The sequence below is a fragment of the Pristis pectinata genome, chromosome 8, assembly GCF_009764475.1.
Source record: "Pristis pectinata isolate sPriPec2 chromosome 8, sPriPec2.1.pri, whole genome shotgun sequence".
NCBI classification, from domain to species: Eukaryota; Metazoa; Chordata; class Chondrichthyes; order Rhinopristiformes; family Pristidae; genus Pristis; species Pristis pectinata.
This window is the reverse complement of record NC_067412.1, coordinates 42,331,766-42,353,062: the sequence shown is the minus strand read 5'-3', so window position 1 is coordinate 42,353,062 and position 21,297 is coordinate 42,331,766. Positions and strand designations below refer to the sequence as shown.

Below are 21,297 nucleotides of genomic sequence, written 5' to 3'. Positions count from 1 at the left end.
ATGGTGCCTACCAAGCTAGTCCCATTTGGCCTATATTCCTTCAAGCTCCAAATGTCTTTTTAAATGTTATTAAAGTAACTGCCTCAACCGCTTTCTCTAGCAGCTCATTCCATATACACACCACCCTCTGTGTGGAGGAAAAAGTTGCCCCTTGGGTCCCTTTTAAATCTTTTACCTCAACTTAAACCTATGCCCTCTAGTTTTTAGTACCCTTTCCCTGGGGGGGGGGAGGTTATGTGCATATCTAAACCCCTCATGATTTTATGTGCCACTGTAGGGTCACCCCTCAGTCTCCTATATTCCAAGGTATAAAGTCCTAGCCTGCTCAACCTTGCCCTATAACTCAGGCCCTTGAGTCCTGGCAGCATTCTCGTAAATCTCCTCTGCACTCTTTCCAGTTTAATGTCATCTTTCCTATAACAGGGTGACCAAAACTGTACACTTTTTCTGTACTGTTTTGTCAATGTGCCTTTTCCCTCAATATATCCAAATCGATAGCGATCATGGAAATCCTTGTTTCATTGCAGTAGGTTAAAACACTTTCGAAACGCTGCTGAATTTATAAGAGTTTACAGGACAGGAAAAGGCCGATCAGTTCAGAGTATCTATGCCAGCCAAAAAGACTTTTCAGGCTAATTCCACATCTGGGCTCTCTGTCAATCAGTAGTCTCGGGGGTTACAGCAGATCAGGTGCTCACTGCTTCTTAAAGTGATCCCCACCATCCTCAGGATAAAAATTCTTCTCAACTCTTCTCTAATTCTTCCAACACATTATGTCTAAACTCTCAGAACGACCTCTGCCAAAGGAAATAAGCCCTGCATATCCATTGATGCCCAGTGATTGTTATATGAATAAAAATTCATGAATTGTTGGTTGCATTGTCAGTCAAGACCTCCAATCTGAGTGTTTTTTTTTCATTCTAGATGAGTGAAGTGTGGAAGGACTTGAAACCGAAGCTGAGAGGCCTCTTGCCCAATGGAATGCCATCATCTGCTTAGGCTGTAGGGAATCTATAGTCCAATTTCCTCTGTTCCCATAGTGACATGTCGTTCTCGCAATTCAATATATAATTTTTTCTCCTCCAGAAAACATTCCTGAATTGCACCTACCAAGGGTGCAAAGAAATGTATGGCTACATGTGAGGGACTGCCATGTGTGTGCATGCTAGTGAGCTATGCTGATACTGGGCCGTCAGAATAACCTGTTTTCCCCCTCTGATATGGAAAACAAAACTACACATTCTGGAATCTGAAACACAAACAGGAGTGCTGATTCAATGCAGTGTTTCAAAAGTGTTCTAACCTACTACAATGAAACAAGGATTTCCATGATCACTATCGATTTGGATATATCGAGGGAAAAGCCAGTTGAGCAGCATCTGTGAAAAGAAAATCAAGTTTCGGGTTGAAGATCCTTCATCAAAACTGAAAAGGCGAGTTAGTCCAAGTAACAGAAAAGGTAGAGGAGGGCAATGAGTGTAACAAAGGTGATGAGAAAAAGAGGAGGGGGAGGGGAATGGGATGTACAAATGGCCAGTCCTGATGTAAAAGAACTTGGCTGTCCATTCAATGGCTGTCCATCATTTCATCCTATTAATGACATACCCTTTGTACCACCTGTTGCCCTCTGCTTCACTTCTATAACTTAGATTAACTTGCTTTTTTTGAAACATTAACTGGCTTCTCTTTCCGCAGATGCTGCACTCTTGTAGCATTCCTGTTTTGGTCCCCCTTTGACCTGTTGTGCTTTAGATTTATGACCAAAATTTGATGTAATTTTTGAGGATGACTGTATTGAAACAGGGAGCCAATTCTCTTTGTTTGATTTAAATCACTTAGATTGGTCCTTCTGATGTGTCCACTGTGCCTGAAAGGGGCAGTGGTTGGGCAGAGGATTATTGGTAAAGGTAGACTCTGGGGGATCTTCACCTGTCAAACTGGGAATAGGGTACAAATGACCCTACACTGCTATAATTTACTATTGTGATTTTCTGACTTGTAAATGGCAGTTGGCTGTCTTAATGTACGTAAATCTATATCGATGAGAGGCTTCAAAATTTGTGATTGCTGTCTTCTGAGATTGTGTTAAAACAGAGCTTGATGTGTTGTTTTGTAAAACACCTAGTGGTCCTTAATTACACCAGTAAACAGTAGAAGGATCTGATCAGAAATAGCGTTGGCTCTAGGTTTGCATAAAGCAGCGTGGTTTAAAAATGGGGTTAGGTATCTTGCTGCTTTTAAAAGCTACCCAGTCTTGTGCATTTCCATGACCCATGAACTGACATCGATTTAAAGGTTCAGTGAGAACTGGATATACTTGCGGTGGCTTTTGTGAGGATGCACTGCATAACCTTGTTCTAATTGAAATGCTTTATTGCCTTGGGTATTGAACCACACATGCTTATGAAGGTGCATGTAAAACTATTCTAATGTTTGAAGGTCCTTGAGGATTGGATTATAAAGTTGGACTCCTGAAATACCATTTATCATATTCTTGTTCTATCACTAGTTTAGAATAGAGTCAAACTCATAATCTCCAAATCATTCTTTCCAAATTACAGGGGAAAACTTAACTAAACACCAAAATTAGCCCTAGATTGGGACCAGAGTATCCATGTTTGAGTGACAGAGTGTGAGTGAGTGTACTTTCCATTATTTTCCTGCTGGTGCCTGCACTCTGTTGTTCCCATGCCCTGCTCCCCCTTCAGCTTTGTGTGTGTGTACCTGTTGACTATAGCTTGTAACAAAGCTTGTGTTTGTTGGTTTGAAACACCAGCAATACATAGATTGATGGCACCTTGACATTATGTTGTATTGTATGCCAGAGTGAAGACATAAGCTGACCTGGTTTGAACTGCAAAGAATGGGCTCTTTTGTTCTCCAAAGTGGTACTGTTGGAGTCCATTCTCTTGTTCCACTACTTAGTTCCTGAAATTTTCAACTGTCTCCGTTTGCATTGGCTAGTAACTGTGGCCATTTGCACACAGTAGGAAATTGAGAGGGGTGGTGGCAGCAGAAAGACGAGGTGGCTTCTACATGTCTTTCACATTAACAGTTAGATTATTTACTTGTCTATTGATGCAGGCAGCCAGCATAAGTTTTTCACCAATGATCTTAAGAGTTATGTAGTTTATATTCCTACAATCCATATGGGATTTGCTGGCCAAAATTGATTTGTTTTTCCCATGCTCTACCAATGTAGCTCTGTCAAGCTGCCATTTTGAAATGGAATTTTCTATTTTTGCCGACGGGGTAATGCCATTTCTACTTTATACAGTATTGAAACCCTGTTTCCAACATTTGTTGAAAATTAAGTGCTTAGGGATATTTTTTTAAAGAGGAACAGGGGAGTTCTGGCAGTATTTATTGCTCAGACATTTTCTTCTGTGTAAAACAAACATCTGGTCATAATCATATTGCTATTGTGGCAGAATGCTGTATCTACTCTAGCTGTTTCTTTTTTATCAACAGTGACTACACTCCAAACAAAAAAGGGCACTTCATTAGATGTAAATGGATGTAATATGATTTTTACAAATGTGAGCCTATTTTACATGAGAGTGGAAAAAGCACATGAATGTTTTCCCAGTTGCTGGCTAGCAGCCTTGCAGAACACCATTTCTAAGTTTTATTGCGTAACTGTGAATGAATATGTTACTGGTTGAAAGCTGGAGTGAGGGGAGAGGGTTATTGACACACTAAACATTAAGCCACAGGGTGTCCTCTGGGAATTAGTAAAAGTTGATTTGTTTTTTTTTGTACTTTGCTGTTTCTTGACTACAAATGTGTCTGCAATTCTGACCTTTCACCACTTATATTTTTAATGTTTCTACCCTGTGGTGGCAGGATGACTGTGAAACTGCGTGAAGAAGTATTTTCATCACTAAGTCAGTGGTTGCTCTTAGCAGACAGGAACCTGATAAGTGGCAGGAATGGGAAGTCTGAGAGGCAGAGCATGTTTTTAAATAACTGCTTGCAGAGCCCTCAAACCAGCAGATGCTTCGCTACATGCCAATTGAAATGTCAGTTTTATTTCGAACAGAATCCATTTAATCAGTATGTCTGCCGACACCGCAGTGGAGATGAGGCAGGGTTCTCAGCAAATATTTTATTTTTACAATCAATTTAAGTTACTTGGCAAATGGTTGATTCGATTGTTGAAAGAGTCTAAAAGTAAAATATTGCAGATGTTGGAAATCTGAAAAATGTTGGAGATACTGAGCATCTGTGGAGAGGGGAAACAGATCAGAAAATGTTAGAAGCGCCCTGCTGGCCAGGCAGCATCTGAGCAGTAAGCAAAAGCTAATGAAAAGGATCGAAGTTCTAATGAAAGGTCATCAAAATGAAACAACATTTACTGTTTTTCTCTCCACAGATTGTCTGATCTGCTGAGTATTTCCAGATTATTGAGTTTCTATTTAGAATTTCTATGAACTATAGGAAACAGAACTCCTGACTGAAAATACAACAGTATATCTGGATAAAAGAATTACTTCTCCAGCAAGTTGTAGTAATTGTGGCTTATTGCATTACTTAAATTCTGTACATAGAAACAATCCCAGCCATAATTTGGGGAGGGGGGGTGGGTGGTGGATGGTGCACAGTTCTCTCCATTCTGGTTGGTAATACTGGTGTCATTAAATGAAGTCTTCATTAATCAAAGTAAGCTTCTCCAGTTGCCATGTTTTCCTCTACTGGGGGGTTGTCCCTTTGGGGCTGAGGTTGAAATTTGTTGCAGTTTTCCAATGAGACTTCTATTACACTTTCTAGACTGGATTGAATGTGAAATGAGTTTGGGCAGCCTTAATCCAGTTAATAATAGAAAGTACATTTAATTTAGCATTAAGAATTGATCGACCTTGCTTCAGGTCCTAGAAAGGAAGGATATTGTAAGCTTACAGTAGTGCAGCTTGTAGTGGTCTCCTTTGGAGGCTGAAGCTGTAACTTGTGCTGTTTGGGTAGAGGGACCTCACTTGCAGCTGGCTGGATACCTTACCTTGGAGCGCTTGACACCAGTTCCCAGGTATAACTCCAGAAATACTTGACAGGCAACTAATGAGGTTTCTCCAAGATTTTGGGTGGGAGGGGTTAAAAATGGATGTTTTAAGTAGTATGAGGGGCTAAGTGGCATCAAGAGAGAGGGTGCTTTATAGAGTCCTTGGATGAGAATGTCAGAATAAAAAAATCTATCAATTGGGATTCTTGTTTGTAGAAGGGAAAAGGCCCTATGATATGCTTCCTGAGTAATATGCTTTACCACCTTTAATGTGATTTTCATCAATTAAACTGCGCTACTTGGGGTTGACTCTTTGGGTTAGGCACTGTAACTGGTTTAACTGCTGTGCTTTGGGGTCAGTTATTCCTTTAAAAGCAATGGATATCTTGTGTGTGGTTGTGGGGAGGAAGGAAAAAAGTTGATGGCACAGGAAATTTTATGGAAGATGTTTATAGGGAAGAACATTGAAGTATAAATGGTTCTGGAAAACCTGGAAAATTAAGTGTTGATAATCATTGTAAAATTAGCCTTATAAACGTGCTATCTATATTCAATTGGAGTGATTTAATATTTGGCGCACTTTATAACATTTGTTAAAATCTTTGCAGATTATTAAAGTATTACAAAATATGAAGCAAACTGATGGTTTACTATATATGTATTTACTGTGTATAAGAACTATATCTACAATAAATTGTACAAATATACTTTTGGAATAGTGTATTTGTTCTAAGCAGTAGTAACAGAGCCAAGGGTATAGATTTAAACAAAAAACAATTCTAAAGAAAAGTTTTGATAGAACACATGAGTATGAGGATGCATCACTAAGTTTGTGGAACACATGCTGGTATCAGGAGGAAAACCTGATTACATTGCCCACAGACTAAGTGCTAAGTTTCCTAACTTGGTCCTGCCAAGGGGGAGGTTCTTGGAGAGATTGGCAATAAGCAGAAAGGATAAATGGGGCAAATAGTATCTCGGTGTTTTAGAGCAGTGGACAGTTGAGAGGATCATCAAGTTGAAATGTTTTTTTATCTGCTGCTGGCAATTTTAAAGGAACAATTATTTCAATTAGCATAGGAATTGGGGAGGATAGTTGGCAGAGGGAGAGGAGATGGTTGAGGAATCCAGGAGGTAAAACTGCATCAAACCTGGAGTGCTGAATTCAAAGTGGGTGGCAGAAAGCTACAAACTCATCATCTTTGGAATTGAAGAACTATCTTGTGACACAAAGTTGAGGGAGGTTTAAGGAAGTATTTAATCCCAAGATAAAGTGGTTGAGGTTGTTCTTTCCCTTAGGCAAAAGCAACAGGTTCATCACTGAGAATAATGGAAATGGCAGACATTTTGGCTTCTGATCTCCAACCACCTGGCAGTGAGTTTGTTAAAATGTGTTCTGTTCTCTGACCATATGGGACATTTCTTCCCCACATCCTGAAGGTTGGCTTACAGCTCTCCAGCCACTGAAACCACATGTCCAGGACTGGGAATCACTGTTAGTTGGACAATTACATTGTTCAAACTCCAGGGTCAATGAACAGCAAGAGTAAGCTTGATTCAGACCTTTTCTTCCAGGTCTGTGGGACTGGAGGTCTGTGGTTGCTTGTGGAGGGAGACCTCTGGGGCTAAATGTAGAGGATCCACTAAAGGATTTAAAAACGTTTCCAAAAAAACAATAACTTCAATTCGTATAGTGCCTCTAATATAGTTACATGTTCCAATGTACTTTGAGAAGCCTTTCCAAACAAAGTTGGATACTTGGCCATCAGATGTTAGTACAGATGCCCAACAGCTTGGTTAAAGATGAGTCTTTTAAAGGAGGAAAGGCTGAGGTTTATGGAGAAAATTCCAGAGTTTTAAGTCCAAACAGCTGGTGTACAATTCCCAAAGGCAGCTTAATTAAAATCAGTGATGCACAAACAGCAAGGACTGGAGTATAGACACTTGAAAAGTGGAAAGAAATTAGTTCCAATCAGTACCCTACTTCATCAAATCAGCTTGTGGAATCTGACTGTGATGGAAGCAGCATTTCTCTTAATAACATAAGTTTGCAGTCGGAAGTGGCTTTCATAATTTGAGGAAGATGAATCTAACGAATCTTTTGATTAAAAAAAACTATGTAATCAGAGGGGTGATGTGAACTCTTTACATGCAAAGTTATGGTCCAGAAGTTACTGCTTAAAATGCGGGCACCTGAAACGGTTGTGGAGGTTTAGTCACTGAGTATATTCATGATACCAATAGGATTTTAGATATTAAGGGAGTTGAAGGATATGGGGTTAGTGTTGGAAAGTGTCAAATGTTTTTAAAATAAAATTGCTATCATTGAATGGCAAAGCAAGTGTGAGGGACTGAATGACCCACTCTTGCTGATACTCTGTATATCAGCAATTATTGCCCATCCCTTGAGGATGCACCGCCTTCTTGAACTGCTGCACTCCCAAAGTGCAGTTTTATAAAGATTGCAAGAATTTATACCCAACAACAAGTGATATATTTTCAAATCTGTTTTGAGTGTCCAGGAGGCTATCAGGCATCACTTGATTTCATACCAATCATTTGATATGGATTATGAATAGCAGGGGTCACAGCACCAATACCTGTGACAGCCCACCAATCACAACCAACAAATCTGAAAATAACTTGTTTATTCCTCCTGGGTTTTTTTTGGCCATTAATTGACCCTCAATCCATGTTAATATATTACTGTTACTACCATGTGCTTGATAATTTTGTTTCATAATCTATTGTGGCATTTTATCAAAGGATTTCTGAAAGGCCAAATGCATCAACTAGTTCACCCTTGTCTATTCTGCTAATTATTACCAAAAAAGTAGTCAAATGTGATTACCCCATTCATAAATCATTGTTGACTCTGCCTAATCCTATTATTTTCCAAGTGCCCTGCTTCTACTTTCAGTATTTCCCAAATTTTGATGACTGAAAGGAAGGGAAATGCCCTGGTTAAGGACAAGTGGCATGAAATGGCAGGACAAACCTATATCTACTCCTTCCTCCCTGCGTGTTGCAGGTTTGTACCTTCATGACAAGATAGAGTGAACAACATTAATCTAATCCCCTTTGCTCTATGTTGTCTATCCAATTCACTCGAGAGAAAGTCCAAAGATGAGCTATTGTTTGCAACTATTCAGGCAAGGTTACAGCAAACAGAGAATTTGCTCCTCTTACCCAGCCAGATTTATTTCATATACTGAAGATGGTCTGATTTTTAGGGAGCTGGATCAAACTCTGTTTTCATTGCTTCAAGACAGAATACAGCACAAACGTTTGCAGTTGGAATTCAGCTGTCTTATTTCCCTCCATCCCATGGTAAATCATTATGAGAAAGAGAACCATAGAATTGGAATTTAATGCAAGAAAAGCCACTTAAGAACTACTGATGCATCACAAGATTCTTTGATTATTTTAGGGAGCTCAGAGTCTCATTCCATGCTGACTTTTTCATTCCATATTTTTTTTGCAGAGACTTGGCAGTTTCAGAGATTGCTGCCGTCAGTTCTGGAATTAGATTGTTGACCAAAAAGCTTGCTCTTTGATACCACCAAATCAGCAGTTACGGAGCAGCAGACAAGTCAAAATAGCTGACTTTTCAAAAAAAAAAAGTACATTCCTACTCAGGAGTTTTCCTTAAAATAAAAGTTCTAAAGGTAAACATGTACAAATCAGTCTACTTTTTAATGCTTTGTATCAAAGTGAATTAATTGTTCAAATAAATCTGAACATCAGATTACTGAAATCCAGTAACAATCCCTGCACATTGTTGGAAGTTACTCTGGTAACAGTTTTGCATGTCAGTATGCAGATTTCATGCAGAGAAAGGCAAGGATTCTTGTAGATTAGAGATATCACCATGTAGCAGACCCCATTATATAGTACAAAGTGTAAGTTTTTAATTATGACAATGTTCTTCTATCACAAGAGTCACCAGCTTCGTAGTGACCATTTTCCACGTCGATGGCTGTTTAAGAGCTGGCAAGTCTCAGCCAAGAGGAAACAACTAGAAAACAGCTGTAGTATGGCAATATACAATATCCAACAACCAATTATCCAACAAGCTTGTAGTTTGTAACTGGAGGATGTTGAGGGTAAGGGACTTTCTTGGGTCTGTCCATGAGGTGCAACAGATCATTTGGTTGAAAGGAATATCAGAAAATCAGATGTAGAGATGCATGTACCAACCCCAACCTGATTACACAATTTGTTGAACTGAAGCATCAAGAACAAAGCATAAACCTAGGATAAATTATGGTTGAAAATTATCTTAATTCAAGGAATTAAATGTCACCACTGTAAACAGCTTGGATGGAAAATTATTGGGGAGTTGGATGTGGAATTGCCTAACTGATGTCAAAAGATAAGCTGTTTAACTGAAGTCAAAGATCCTCCAAAGGGGCAACAGCTATGTTCCTTAATTAGCCCCAGAAAGGATGAATATTTTGTGGAAACAATGATGGGAGTGTGATGTTTGAAGATGGGAGGACGAACTTTCAGAGTCTCCAAACAGATTTGAAAGCTGTGTCATCTATTAAAACCCTGAAGAAAGAATTTTTTTAAAAAATGCTAGGATTCAACTCTCCCATTAAGAGAAATGAAAACTACTGAAAAATAATAATTGCTGGTAGCAGTTTTGCAATACTATGTTTCACCATAAGTTAACCACACCCACTCTCCATTTGTGTATCTTTGAGTGGAAGAATCATATTCCCTTATCAGCTGCCAAGTCATCTACTTCCTTAAGTGTGTAGTCTAGAATGTTGTTGTATCCTTCAAATTTGAAATAGCCTTTGAACATCTTTTTCTGAAGCATCAGGGGGAACCAGTAGATGTCATCGGGCCACATCTCAGTGAATGGGAGCTTGGCCAGGTCAAACCACTGTGGGCGCATCTCTGGAACACAAAGATGAGAAGGAGATCATTACTGAACAATTCATATTTTTATAAAAATCAGAAGAGAAATTGAAAAAAAGGAAAAGCTGAGTGATTGTATGGTTGTTTTTATATGGTAAACTTTGCAAAATGATAGCAGATAAAGACAGAGAACATGAATTGTTAAAACAGGTGATCAGAGTAGTTGGTTTTAAGTAGCATCTCAAGGAAGATAAAGAGTCACACACATTTAAGGAAAGAATCCAAATAAGTTGAAGACATGATGGATCATGTTGGATGGAATAAATCAGAGAACCAAGAGGCTAGAACTGCAGCAGTGCAAATCTTGGAGGACTAGGGCTGAGGAGGTTGGAGGGACAATATGGGACTAGGCAAGGGAAGGATCTGAGCATATGTCCACTGTGTCTTAAAGCAATTCATGATCAATGAATTGTTCCTGAAGCATAGTCATTACCTTCCGATTCTACTGGTTCCCCTTGGTAACTGTCCGTACGGAATATGTGAACATCCAGGAGTTCAGTCTCACCGACAAATTCAAAGTGGATCTGTCCGATTTTTTCCAAGCTCTGTACAGTCAGACCACTCTCTTCAAATAATTCCCTGAGAAAGGAAGCGTCTTTAGAGACAAACAGAGGATATTGGGAATGTGCACCATACAATGGAGGGGTCTCACTTGAGTGAATAAATAATTATTTCTGCCAGCAGGTGGTTTGCAAACCAGAGGACAGATTTCAGAATACTGGGAAAAAGACCAGAGACCGATTATGAGAATTTTTTTTATTAATCAATGTGCTGTTATGATCTGATAGAGCAGATTCATCTGGACAAATAAACATCGAGAAAGAATAACACAAGTGGGACTAATCATAGGTCATTTGAAAAGACGGCCCAGACTTGATTCCCTCCTTTATAATGTTTCTGTGATTTGAGCAGGGCTTTTAACAAAGAGCCTCATTACACCTGGAGTGGGGAATCAGTTAGGATATTCACTACTAATTGCTGGCTGGAGATTCAAATTGCCAAAAAAACTGCACGTTCCTGGATCAGGAGAGGATTTGCTTTACTTGTGATACATTTTCTCATTAAACAACAAACTGAAATTCACTGTTAGTCTCGGAGATATAGTGACTGAATGCTTACTTGAGGAATTGTACCCCAACCAGAGTCAAGTTCCTTGGGTTGCAGAAGAAGAAAAATAATTCATGAAAAGCTTCAAAAACCTTACCTCTTTGCTCCTTCCTCAATGGTTTCTCCAGGCTGCACTTTTCCTCCAAACCCATTCCACCGTCCGGCTCCAAATCCCCGCTTCTTCATTCCTAGTAGGATCTGCTGCTGCTTTACCACCATCACAAGAGTCAACAGCTTCGTAGTGACCATTTTCCACGTCGACGGCTGTTCAACAGCTGGCGAGTCTCAGCCAAGAGGAAACAACTAGAAAACAGCTTTAGTATGGCAATGTACAACAACAACTTGCATTTCCACAGCACCTTCAATGCAGTAAAACTTTCCAAGGTGTCACAAGCATAATTGGACACAAAAAAAGACTAGAACAAATGATCAAATGCTTGCTCCAAGAGGCAGGCATTAAGAAGTGTCTTGAAAGAAGAGCAAGAGAGAGAGAGATTTAGGATAGGGATTGTACAGTTTAAAGCAGTCAGAGACCCCACAGTTCAAGGAATGCATAATTCTCAAAGACTACAGCACTGAAGGTGGCAATTATTAGGGTGTGCAGCAAATTCAATTAGCAGCTACAGAAGTGCAATTCCAAAACTTCAATGGGCAACTATGAAAAATGAGAAATTCCCCCTGATCTCTTGAAAGCAGGAGAGTGACAGGTATATAAAAAAAAGCCCTTGTATTGCATCTTTCAGGACTATAGAGCATTTTAAAGGCTTTATAGTTAAAGTGGTACTTTTTATGGGCAGGCACTATTGCATTGTAATCTCTGCAACAGATATGTGGTATCCTGACAACTACTCTGTATCAGAAGATTGCAGTCTGTAGTCCTAGTCCAGAGACCAGACTTGGAAGTGCAGGAGTATTGGAGATGCTATCCTTTTAAAAGCAATGTTAAACTAAGGCTCTTGATGATCTCTCAAGTGGTCTCGTGGCATTATTTTGCAGTGTATGCTGGTGTCCTGAGCAATATTTGCTCTCTATCCAGGAGTACGTCTCAGCATTATCACATGGTTATTTTTGGTAATTTTGCACACACAGATTGACTGCAGTATTTCCTACAACAGTGACTAAACTTTAAAACAAAAGTGATTAGACATGAAAGGAGACATGAGAGACTGCAGATGCTGGAAATCTAGACCAAGACACAAAAATGCTGGAGGAACTCAGCAGGTTGGGCAGCATCTATGGAGGGGAACAAAGTTGACATTTCGGGCCAAGACCCTTCATCAGGACTGGAAAGAAAGATGGCAGAAGCCAGAAATAAAAGGGGGTGGGGAAGGAGCACAAGCCAGCAGGTGATAGGTGAATCCAGGTGAGGAAGGGAAGGTAGGTCGGTGGGTGGGGGAGGGGAGAAGTGGGAATGATGTGAGAAGCTGGGAGGTAATAGGTGGAAGAGGCAAAGGGCTGAAAAAGGTGGAATCTGATAGGAGAGGACAGTAGACCATGGAATAAAGGGAAGGAGGTGGGGAACCAGAGAGAGGAAGGTGTGGGTGATGAGGGCGGGGGAGGGGAAAGAAGTGGGTAAAGAGACCAGAAGGATAAGGTAAAACAGAGGGAGGGAGGATGAGAGGGGTGGTTACCGGATGTGGGGGAAATCAATGTTGATCGAGAAGTCAAGGTTGGAGTCTACCCAGACGGAATATGAGGTGTTGCTCCTCCAGCCTGCGTCTAAGCCTCAACTTGGCAGTAGAGGAGGCCGCGGACAGACATGTCAGAGTGGAAATGGGTTGTTACTCTCTGCTCCTGTCGTTACTAAGTATGACTTACTGCTAGTAAACTAGTTATTAACTAGTAGTTACTTACTGCTCTTGTTCACAGGCTATGAAGCACTTTGGCACGACCAGACCTGACGCCGCGATCAAGGCTACGTGAATGGGTCAGTGTCCCCTGCGCCGGGAGCTGGGCGGACCGGTGAGGAGCCGGGCTGCTGGTGAATGAAGGGTTTGCGACAGTGAGACAGATACCTGGGTGATTGACAGCTCGCTTCCCGCCACCCTTCTCCCACGTGACCCCTCCTCCCGCCGTACCCGAGCTCGAGACACCAAGCGTGGAGGGGGCGGGGCCAAGAGAAAAGTTTCCGGCCGGACCCGACCGAGGGTAGGACGTCCTTCCGCTGTGCGCTGCTGAAGCTCGTTTCCCTGTTGGGCGTTTATTGACAGACACCCCCCCCCCACCGTCCCGTCCCGACAGACCCCCTTCCCCCCCCACCGCGCCGTCCCGACAGACCCCCCCACCGCGCCGTCCCGACAGACCCCCCCACCGCGCCGTCCCGACAGACCCCCCACCGCGCCGTCCCGACAGACCCCCCCTCCCCCCCACCGCGCCGTCCCGACAGACCCCCCTCCCCCCCACCGCGCCGTCCCGACAGACCCCCCTCCCCCCCACCGCGCCGTCGCGACAGACCCCCCCCCCCCCCACCGCGCCGTCGCGACAGACCCCCCACCACGCCGTCCCGACAGACTCCCCCTTCCCGTCCCGACAGATCCCCCCCATCCCCCACAGCGCCGTCCCGACAGACCCCCCCACCGTCCCATCCCGACAGACCCCCCCTCCCCACCACCGTGCCGTCCCGACAGACCCCCCCTCCCCACCACCGCGCCGTCCTGACAGACCCCCCCCCACTCGCCGTCCCGACAGATCCCCCCCTCCCCGTCCCCCACAGCGCCGTCCCGACAGACCCCACCCCCCTCCACCGCGCCGTCCCAACAGACCCTCCCCCTCCCCGCCTTGCCTCGACAGGTTTCCATGTAACGCCTGTAACGTAGCTTCGTATGATCGAGGTGACAGCGAGACACGTTGGGAGAGATTTCGAAAGATGATGAAAGAGGAAAAATTGTCAGGAACGAATTAAATGTTGACAGAGGCTGTAGAGTGAGGCTGGGGAGTGAGAGCCTTGGCCCAAGGCGCCGATTAAAGGTGGTGGTCGTTAAGAGGTGAGAGTTGGAGTTTCAGGGATACTTAAGAGCTTGTGCACTTACGACAAAGTGGATTCTCAGCGGTCAAACTACAGATTTAAACAACACAGAAAAACCTGGAGGAATTCAGCAGGTCAGGCAGCATCTGTGAAGGGAAATGGCCAATGGACGTTTCGGGTCGAGGCCCTTCATCTGGATTGAAACGTCGACTATCTATTTTCCTTTATAGATGCTGACTGACCTGCTGAGTTCTTCCAGCGGTTTGTGTGTTGCACCAGATTCCAGCATCCGCAATCTCTGTGTCTCCATGTATATATTTAACAAGACTGCTCAACCCCTCTCACATTCCCACTGTTGCTTGTACTCTCCTCTTCAGGTTTCATTATTCTGGTACTTCTGATCCCCAACTTTTGCTGGCCTCTCGCATTCCACCTTCTACAATTATGGAAGTCTCTATTTTTTGTACCCTCTTCATAACTGAGTAAGAACCACACATTTCTGAACAAGTGCTTCACTGATTCCTGATTGCAGTTGTCCTTATTGACTCTTATAAATTGGTGGTCGTGACTTCACAACATAGAACTGTACAGGAACAGGCCCATTTGACCTGCCATTGAGTAGAACCTGACTGAAGGTAAAGGGGAAGTGTGGGAGATGAATGAAATTAGGGAGAGATGTTTGTTTGATTTTTAAAAAAGGGCCCTCTGAAAGTATGGGGCAACAAACAATTGGCTGGAGGAACTCAGCAGGTCAAGCAGTATCTGTGGGAGGAAAGGAATTGTCAGCGTTTCGGGTCAAAATTCTGCATCAGGATTTGTGATGTAGGTCCTGATGTAGGGTTTCAACCCAAAATGGTGAAAATTCCTTTTCTCCCACAGATGCTGCTCAACCCACTGAGTTCCTCCAGCAGATTGTTTATTGCTCCAGATTCCAGCATTTGCAGTCTCTTTTGTCTCCTCTGAAAGTATTGTTTGTTCTTTCTCCCCAGTATTTATAAGGCGATATGATCTCTCGGGTCCAGTGTCGTCTGTTTCATGCAGCAACAGAACTGCTGAAAAAGACTCCAGCTGAGCAGAGGTGGTTGTCAAGACAGCTGCAGGATCCATTTGTGAAATCTGCTCAGCAACAAAACTATCGCTGCCGGAGTGCATTTAAGCTGCTGGAGATCGATGAGAAGCATGGTATCTTGCAGCCTGGGATCAGTGTGCTTGACTGTGGTGCAGCACCAGGTGCTTGGAGTCAGGTTGCAGTTAACAGGGTCAATGCCACTGGTTCTGGTGAGTGACGTGGAACTAAATGCTTTGTTCATTCACAGGATGTGGGTGTCACTCCCAAGGCCAGCATTTACTTACCATTTCTAATTGCTCTTGAACTGAATGGCTTGTGAGGCATACCTTAGGGAGTAGTAGCGAGCCTACTGCATTTCGATAGGTTTGTGGCTGCATACAAGTCAGACCAGGTAGGAGAATTTCCTTCCTTAAAGAACATTAATGAACCATATAGGTTTTTACAACAGCATGCTACTTTAATGGTCACCAGAATAGTGATGCCAGCTTATTATTTCAGTTTATATAATTGGCAGAATTTAAATATTCCAGCTGCTGTGTTTTTCTAACTCAGTAACATAACCACCATACCTTTTTGAACCCCTTAGTTTGGGGTACCATGAACTGATCAGGTTCCTCTCCATCTGGCAATGTGTGCACATCTTGCTGCAAAATGTAGCAGCAAGACGTATGTCAGGCTACTATATATTGATTACAGCTCAGTGTTCAACACCATCATTCCCTCAGTACTAATAACCAAGCATCTAAACGTGGGCCTTTGTACCTCCTTCTGCAACTGGATCTTTGGCTTCTTTATAGGGAGACCAGTCAGTGTGGATTGGCAATAACATCTCCTCCTCGCTGACTATCAACACGAGCGCACCTCAAGGATGCGTGCTTAGCCCACTGCTCTACTCTCATGATTGTGTGGCTTGGCACAGCTCAAACATCATCTATAAATTCACTGATGACATCACTGTTGTTGGTAGAATCTCTGGTGGCGATGAGGAGTGAGATAGATCAGCTGGTTGAGTGGTGTTGCAACAACAACCTCACACTCCATGTTATCAAGACCAAGGAACTGATTGTGGACTTCAGGAAGGGGAAGTCGGGAGAACATACACTAGTCCTCATTGAGGGGTCAGCTGTGGAAAGGTTGAGCAGCTTAAAGTTCCAAGGTGTCAACATCTCAGAGGATCTATCCTTGATGCAATCACAAAAAAGGCCCACCAGCAGCTCTACTTCATTAGGAATTTGAGGAGCTTTGGTATGTCACCAAAGCTCTTACAAATTTCTATAGCATTATGGTGGAGAGTATCCTGATTGATTGTATTACTGCCTGGTATGGATCCTCCAATGCACAGGATCGCAAGAGGCTGCACAGGGTTATAGACTCAGCCAGCTCCATCAAGGACACAACCCTCCCCACCATCGAGGTCATCTTCAAGAGTTAGTGTCTCAAGAAGGCAACTATCATTCAGGACACTCACCATCCGGGCATGCCCTCTTCTCATTACTACCATCAGGGAGGGGGTACAGGAGCATGAAGACCCACACTCAACATTTTAGGAACAACTTCATTTCCTCTGCCATCAGATTTCTGAATGGTCCATGAACGTTACCTCGTTATTCCTCTTTTACACTTTTTCTTTTGGTAACTTAGTTATTTTTGTCTTGCACTGTACTGGTGCCCCAAAAGAACAAATTGCACATCAGTTGTCAGTGATAATAAATCTGATTCTGATTCAAAATGTATTAATTTTTGTTGCAGTAGGATAAATATTTTGGAACATATAGTTGGCAACATTGTTTGAAATTTAGGTCAAAGGCCTCAGAGCTGACTCTGTATTCGGAGGTTTCCCCAGAGTGTTTAGTCTTTCTGTGGGTCCTTATGACCCACTGAAAGACTAGTATATCAGTACTTCCAGGAGTTCAGTATTTCATAGTTGAGGGAAAAGTATGAAGTATTTAGGATGAAGTACTTCACAATCATTAAATGTAAGATTTTTTAAAAATTAATTTTTGGAATTTGGGTGCCATTGACAAGGACAGAATTTTTTCCCCAATCCTAACTAGCCTTCAGAAGGTGGTGATGAGTTGCCACCTTGAACTGCTGCAGTCTCTCTAGTGAAGGTACTCCCACAGTACAGTTAGGTAGGGGATTCCAGGATTTTGACCCTGGTGATATATTTCCAGGTCAGGATGGTGAGTGTCTTGGAGAGAAACCTGCAGGTGGTGGTGTTTCCATGCACCTGCTGTCCTTGTCCTTGGCAGTAGAGGTTGTGGGTTAGGGAAGTGTTGCCGAGTGAGTAACTGCAGTGCATTTTGTAGATGTGCACATTGTAGCCACTGTTTGTTAGTGATGGAGAAAATAAAATGCAGCAGCCAAATTGTCCACTGCAAGCTGCCACAAAGAAGCATCATAGAACATAGAACAATTACAGCACAATTCAGGCCCTTCGGCCCACAAAGCTGTGCCGAACATGTCCCTACCCTAGAAGTTACTAGGCTTACCCATAGCCCTCTATTCTACTCAGCTCCATGTACCAATCTAACAACCTTTTGAAAGACCCTATCGTATCAGCCTCCACCACCATTTCCGGCAGCCCATTCCACGCACTCACCACTCTCTGAGTAAAAAACTTACCCCTGACATCTCCTCTATATCTACTCCCCAGCACCTTAAACCTATGTCCTCGTGGCCATCATTTCAGCCCTGGGGAAAAGCCTCTGACTATCTACCCGATCAATACCTCTCATCATCTTATACACCTCTATTGGGTCCCCCCTCATCCTCCGTCTCTCCAAGGGGAGAAGGCCGAGTTCCCTCAACCTGCTTTAATAAGGCATGCTCCGCATCCCAGGCAGCATCCTTGTAAATCTCCCCTGCACCCTCTCTATGGCTTCCGCATCTTTCCTGTAGTGAGGCGACCAGAACTGAGCGCAGTACTCCAAGTGGGGTCTGACCAGGGACCTATATAGCTGCAACAATACCTCACGGCTCCTAAATTCAATTCCCCGATTGATGAAGGACAATACACCATATGCCTTCTTAACCACAGAGTCAACCTGCGCCACCATTTTGAGCGTCCTATGGACTCAGACCCCAAGATCCCTCTGATCCTCCACACTGCCAAGAGTCCTACCATTAAGACTATATTCCGCCAACATATTTGACCTACCAAAATGAACCACTTCACACTTATCTGGGTTGAACTGCATCTGCCACTTCTCAGCCCAACTCTGCATCCTATCTATATCCCTCTGGAACCTCTGACAGCCCTCCAAACTATCCACAACACCCGCAACCTTCGTGTCATCCGTAAACTTACTAACCCACCCCTCCACTTCCTCATCCAGGTCATTTATAAAAATCACAAATAGTAAGGGTCCCAGTACAGATCCCTGAGGTACACCACTGGTCACCGACCTCCACTCAGAATACAGCCCCTCAACAATCACTCTTTGCTTTCTGTGGGCCAGCCAGTTCTGGATCCACACTGCAATGTCCCCTTGGATCCCATGTCTCCTCACCTTCTCCATAAGCTTCGCATGGGGTACCTTATCAAAACGCCTTGCTGAAATCCATATACACTACATCTACTGCTCTTCCTTCATCGATGTGCTTAGGCACATCCTCAAAAAATTCAGTCAGGCTTGTAAGGCAGGACCTGCCCTTAACAAAGCCATGCTGACTATTCCTAATCATACCTCTCCAAATGTCCATAAATCTTGCCTCTCAGGATCTTCTCCATCAGCTTACCAACTACTGAGGTAAAACTCACCGGTCTATAATTTCCTGGGCTATCCCTACTCCCCTTCTTGAATAAGGGAACAACATCTGCAACCCTCCAATCTTTCGGAACCTCTCCCATCTCCATGGGTGACATGAAGATCATCATCAGAGATTCCGCAATCTCCTCCCTCGCCTCCCACAGCAACCTGGAGTACATCTCATCCGGTCCCGGCGACTTATCTAACTTGATGCTTTCCAAAAGTTTCAGCACCACCTCTTTTCTAATATCTACATGCTCAAGCTTTTCAGGCCACTGCAAGTCCCCACTACAATCCCCAAGACCTTTTTCCGTGATGAATACTGACATGAAGTATTCATTAAGTACCTCCGCTATTTCTTCTGGATCCATACACATTTCCCCACTGCTGCACTTGATAGGCCCCATCCTTTCGCATTTCATCCTCTTACTCTTCACATACTTGTAGAACGCCTTGGGGTTTTCCTTGATCCTGCCCACCAAGGCCTTCTCATGTCCCCTTCTGGCTCTCCTAATCTCTTTCTTAAGTTCCTTCCTTTTAGCCTTGTACTCCTCCAGATCTCTAACATTACCTAGCTCTCTGTACCTTTTGTATGCTTTTCTTTTCCTTTTGACTAGATTTATTATAGCCTTCGTACACCACAGTTCCTGTATCCTATCATGACTACCCTGTCTCATCGGAACATGTCTGTTCAGAGCTCCACACAAATATCCCCTGAATATTTGCCACATATCTTCTGTACTTTTCCCAGAGAACATCTGTTCCCAATTTAATCTTCCAGTTTCCTGCCTGATAGCCTCATAATTCCCTTTACTCCAAGTAAACACCTTTCTAGACTGTCTGTTCCTATCCCTCTCTAGTGCTAACGTAAAGGAGATAGAATTATGATCACTATCACCAAAATGTTCACCCACTGAGAGATCTGACACCTGACCAGGTCCATTTCCCAATATCAAATCAAGCACAGCCTCAATATCAAGGATATTGGTTATGTAACTTGTTCTTCAAAGTACTTTGGGGAATAAGTACTGCCAAGGACACTGGGAATAACAACCATGTTGTTCAACTATTGGTACTGTGGGAACCTTCACCTGGGCCATTGTACAAGGAAGCTGGTACTCCTATAGTGCAGGATTCACTTAGTGCTTGCCTTTTGAGGGTGCCTCCCTGGACTGTCTCTAGGGTGAAGTACCAGTCAGCAGATTTGTTACACTCCTCGTTCTTTGATTTTTGAATCAATACAGATGTGTCTAAGACTTGGATTAGTTTAAATAAGGGAAATAAATTACATGTCACGTGATAATAATGAAGTTAACAGTGGGGGGGGGAAGCATCTCTAAATACAAAATATCTTATTAATTCTGGCTTGTTGGTAACTTTGATTCCATTTTCCCTCTTTGCAGATCTGAAGGCTCCGGTGGGTTCAGTTGTGGGAGTTGACCTTTTGCACATCCCCTTGCTGGAGGGCGCAGTATTCCTGTCTCATTGTGACCTCCTGGAGCCTAAAGTTCAAGCCAGAATACAGGAGTCACTGCCGGGGGGAGAGGCTCAGGTTATCCTCAGCGATGTGGCACCAAACGCAAGTGGCATCCGTGAGCTGGACCAGCAGCAATTTGTTGAACTGTTCCTTTGTATCCTCGACCTGGCTGGAAGGGTACTGAGTCCCAGTGGTACCTTACTTTGTAAATTCTGGGATGGATCAAACACATACCTCCTCCAAAAGCGACTTGCCAAACTGTTTGGAGAGGTGAAGATTTTAAAACCATCTGCAAGCAGAAAGGATTCGTCAGAGATCTACTTTTTAGCAAAAAAATTCAGAAGAACTTGATGCTGCCAATTGGCAAAGGATGATAATGTACAAGGAACTTTTGATTGCAATGTAACTATTTGTAGGATTTATTACCTATTTATAATTTCTCTGTATCTTTGTGCCAGCATTTGTACCCAGGCAGATGGTCAGTATCCATTTCTTGACCACAATTGGCAGTAATCTGTTCTGAGGTTGTGTGCAAGAATCTATGATGTTTTGTTTTATCAAGAATAAAAATTGGTGTTTAGTAAGCCAACTGAATAAAATCTAAATTATTGAAAGAAAGACGTTTACACAGCACCATTCCTGACCTCGTAGCATTGCAATTAAGTGTTTTTGGTATTGGCTTATTATTGTCACGTATTGAGATAGTGAAAAACAGTTTAAAAATTTTTGAAATGGTGTCACTATTATACAGATGGAAATTTGCAGTTAACTTAAACACAGTTTGATCCCTCATTTCAAAGTGAAAATAATTATCGAGGTTGGAGCTCCCATTTCAAGAAAAAAGACAAGTGTGACAAAAAGCAGAAATATATGGTATAAATTGTAGAGTTAAGTAATTGTTGGCTATCTTGAGCAGTTCACCAGAGTTTTTACTAAATTCAAGGTTTTTCAGCAATGTTTAAAATGGTCGTATAGTCTGTTTCAGATGTTGGCCAACAGGCA

General features: G+C 42.8%; 3 protein-coding genes across 9 annotated transcripts in view; 2 read left to right on the top strand and 1 right to left on the bottom strand.

The window, feature by feature from the left end:
- Window positions 1-8,663, top strand: part of snx8a (sorting nexin 8a) — a 47,316-nt gene extending 38,653 nt beyond the window's left edge. For 3 of the 4 annotated variants that reach the window (XM_052021278.1, XM_052021276.1, XM_052021275.1), the window contains one exon: window positions 925-8,663. In XM_052021278.1, the coding sequence (XP_051877238.1) occupies window positions 925-999 (75 nt within the window). In that variant the 3' untranslated portion in view covers window positions 1,000-8,663. The remainder of the gene's footprint in view (window positions 1-924) is intronic. The other variant, XM_052021277.1, reaches the window with a different exon arrangement.
- Window positions 8,664-8,882: 219 nt separating this feature from the next.
- nudt1 (nudix (nucleoside diphosphate linked moiety X)-type motif 1) lies at window positions 8,883-13,132 on the bottom strand. Of its 4 annotated transcripts, none has more exons than XM_052021280.1 (5): window positions 13,111-13,132; window positions 12,887-13,007; window positions 11,130-11,335; window positions 10,359-10,504; window positions 8,883-9,904 (listed from the first exon to the last, which is right to left on the bottom strand). In XM_052021280.1, the coding sequence occupies exons 3-5, from the start codon at window positions 11,279-11,281 to the stop codon at window positions 9,714-9,716; spliced, it is 489 nt and encodes a 162-aa protein (XP_051877240.1). In that variant the 5' UTR covers window positions 11,282-11,335; window positions 12,887-13,007; window positions 13,111-13,132; the 3' UTR covers window positions 8,883-9,713. The 4 variants fall into 4 exon arrangements, with proteins under 4 accessions (XP_051877240.1, XP_051877241.1, XP_051877239.1 ...); XM_052021281.1 differs by having other exon boundaries at window positions 12,887-13,010; window positions 13,111-13,126; XM_052021279.1 differs by having other exon boundaries at window positions 12,887-13,123.
- A 637-nt stretch (window positions 13,133-13,769) lies between these two features.
- Window positions 13,770-20,879, top strand: mrm2 (mitochondrial rRNA methyltransferase 2). The gene is made up of 3 exons (XM_052021863.1): window positions 13,770-14,016; window positions 14,987-15,275; window positions 20,222-20,879. Exons 2-3 carry the CDS (start codon window positions 15,002-15,004, stop codon window positions 20,644-20,646), a joined length of 699 nt encoding a protein of 232 aa, XP_051877823.1. The 5' UTR covers window positions 13,770-14,016; window positions 14,987-15,001; the 3' UTR covers window positions 20,647-20,879.
- Window positions 20,880-21,297: the final 418 nt, after the last annotated feature.

What these genes read in the sequence shown, in the direction of transcription:
- nudt1 (XM_052021280.1), bottom strand. Translation starts at nt 11,281, where the DNA reads ATGGTCACTACGAAGCTGTTGACTCTTGTGATGGTGGTAAAGCAGCAG. An exon ending in ATTGAGGAAGGAGCAAAGAG is followed by an intron (nt 10,505 to 11,129) that starts GTAAGGTTTTTG and finishes TTCCTTTCTCAG; the next exon opens with GGAATTATTTGAAGAGAGTG. An exon ending in GGAACCAGTAGAATCGGAAG is followed by an intron (nt 9,905 to 10,358) that starts GTAATGACTATG and finishes TTTGTGTTCCAG; the next exon opens with AGATGCGCCCACAGTGGTTT.
- mrm2 (XM_052021863.1), top strand. Translation starts at nt 15,002, where the DNA reads ATGATCTCTCGGGTCCAGTGTCGTCTGTTTCATGCAGCAACAGAACTG. An exon ending in GGTCAATGCCACTGGTTCTG is followed by an intron (nt 15,276 to 20,221) that starts GTGAGTGACGTG and finishes CCCTCTTTGCAG; the next exon opens with ATCTGAAGGCTCCGGTGGGT.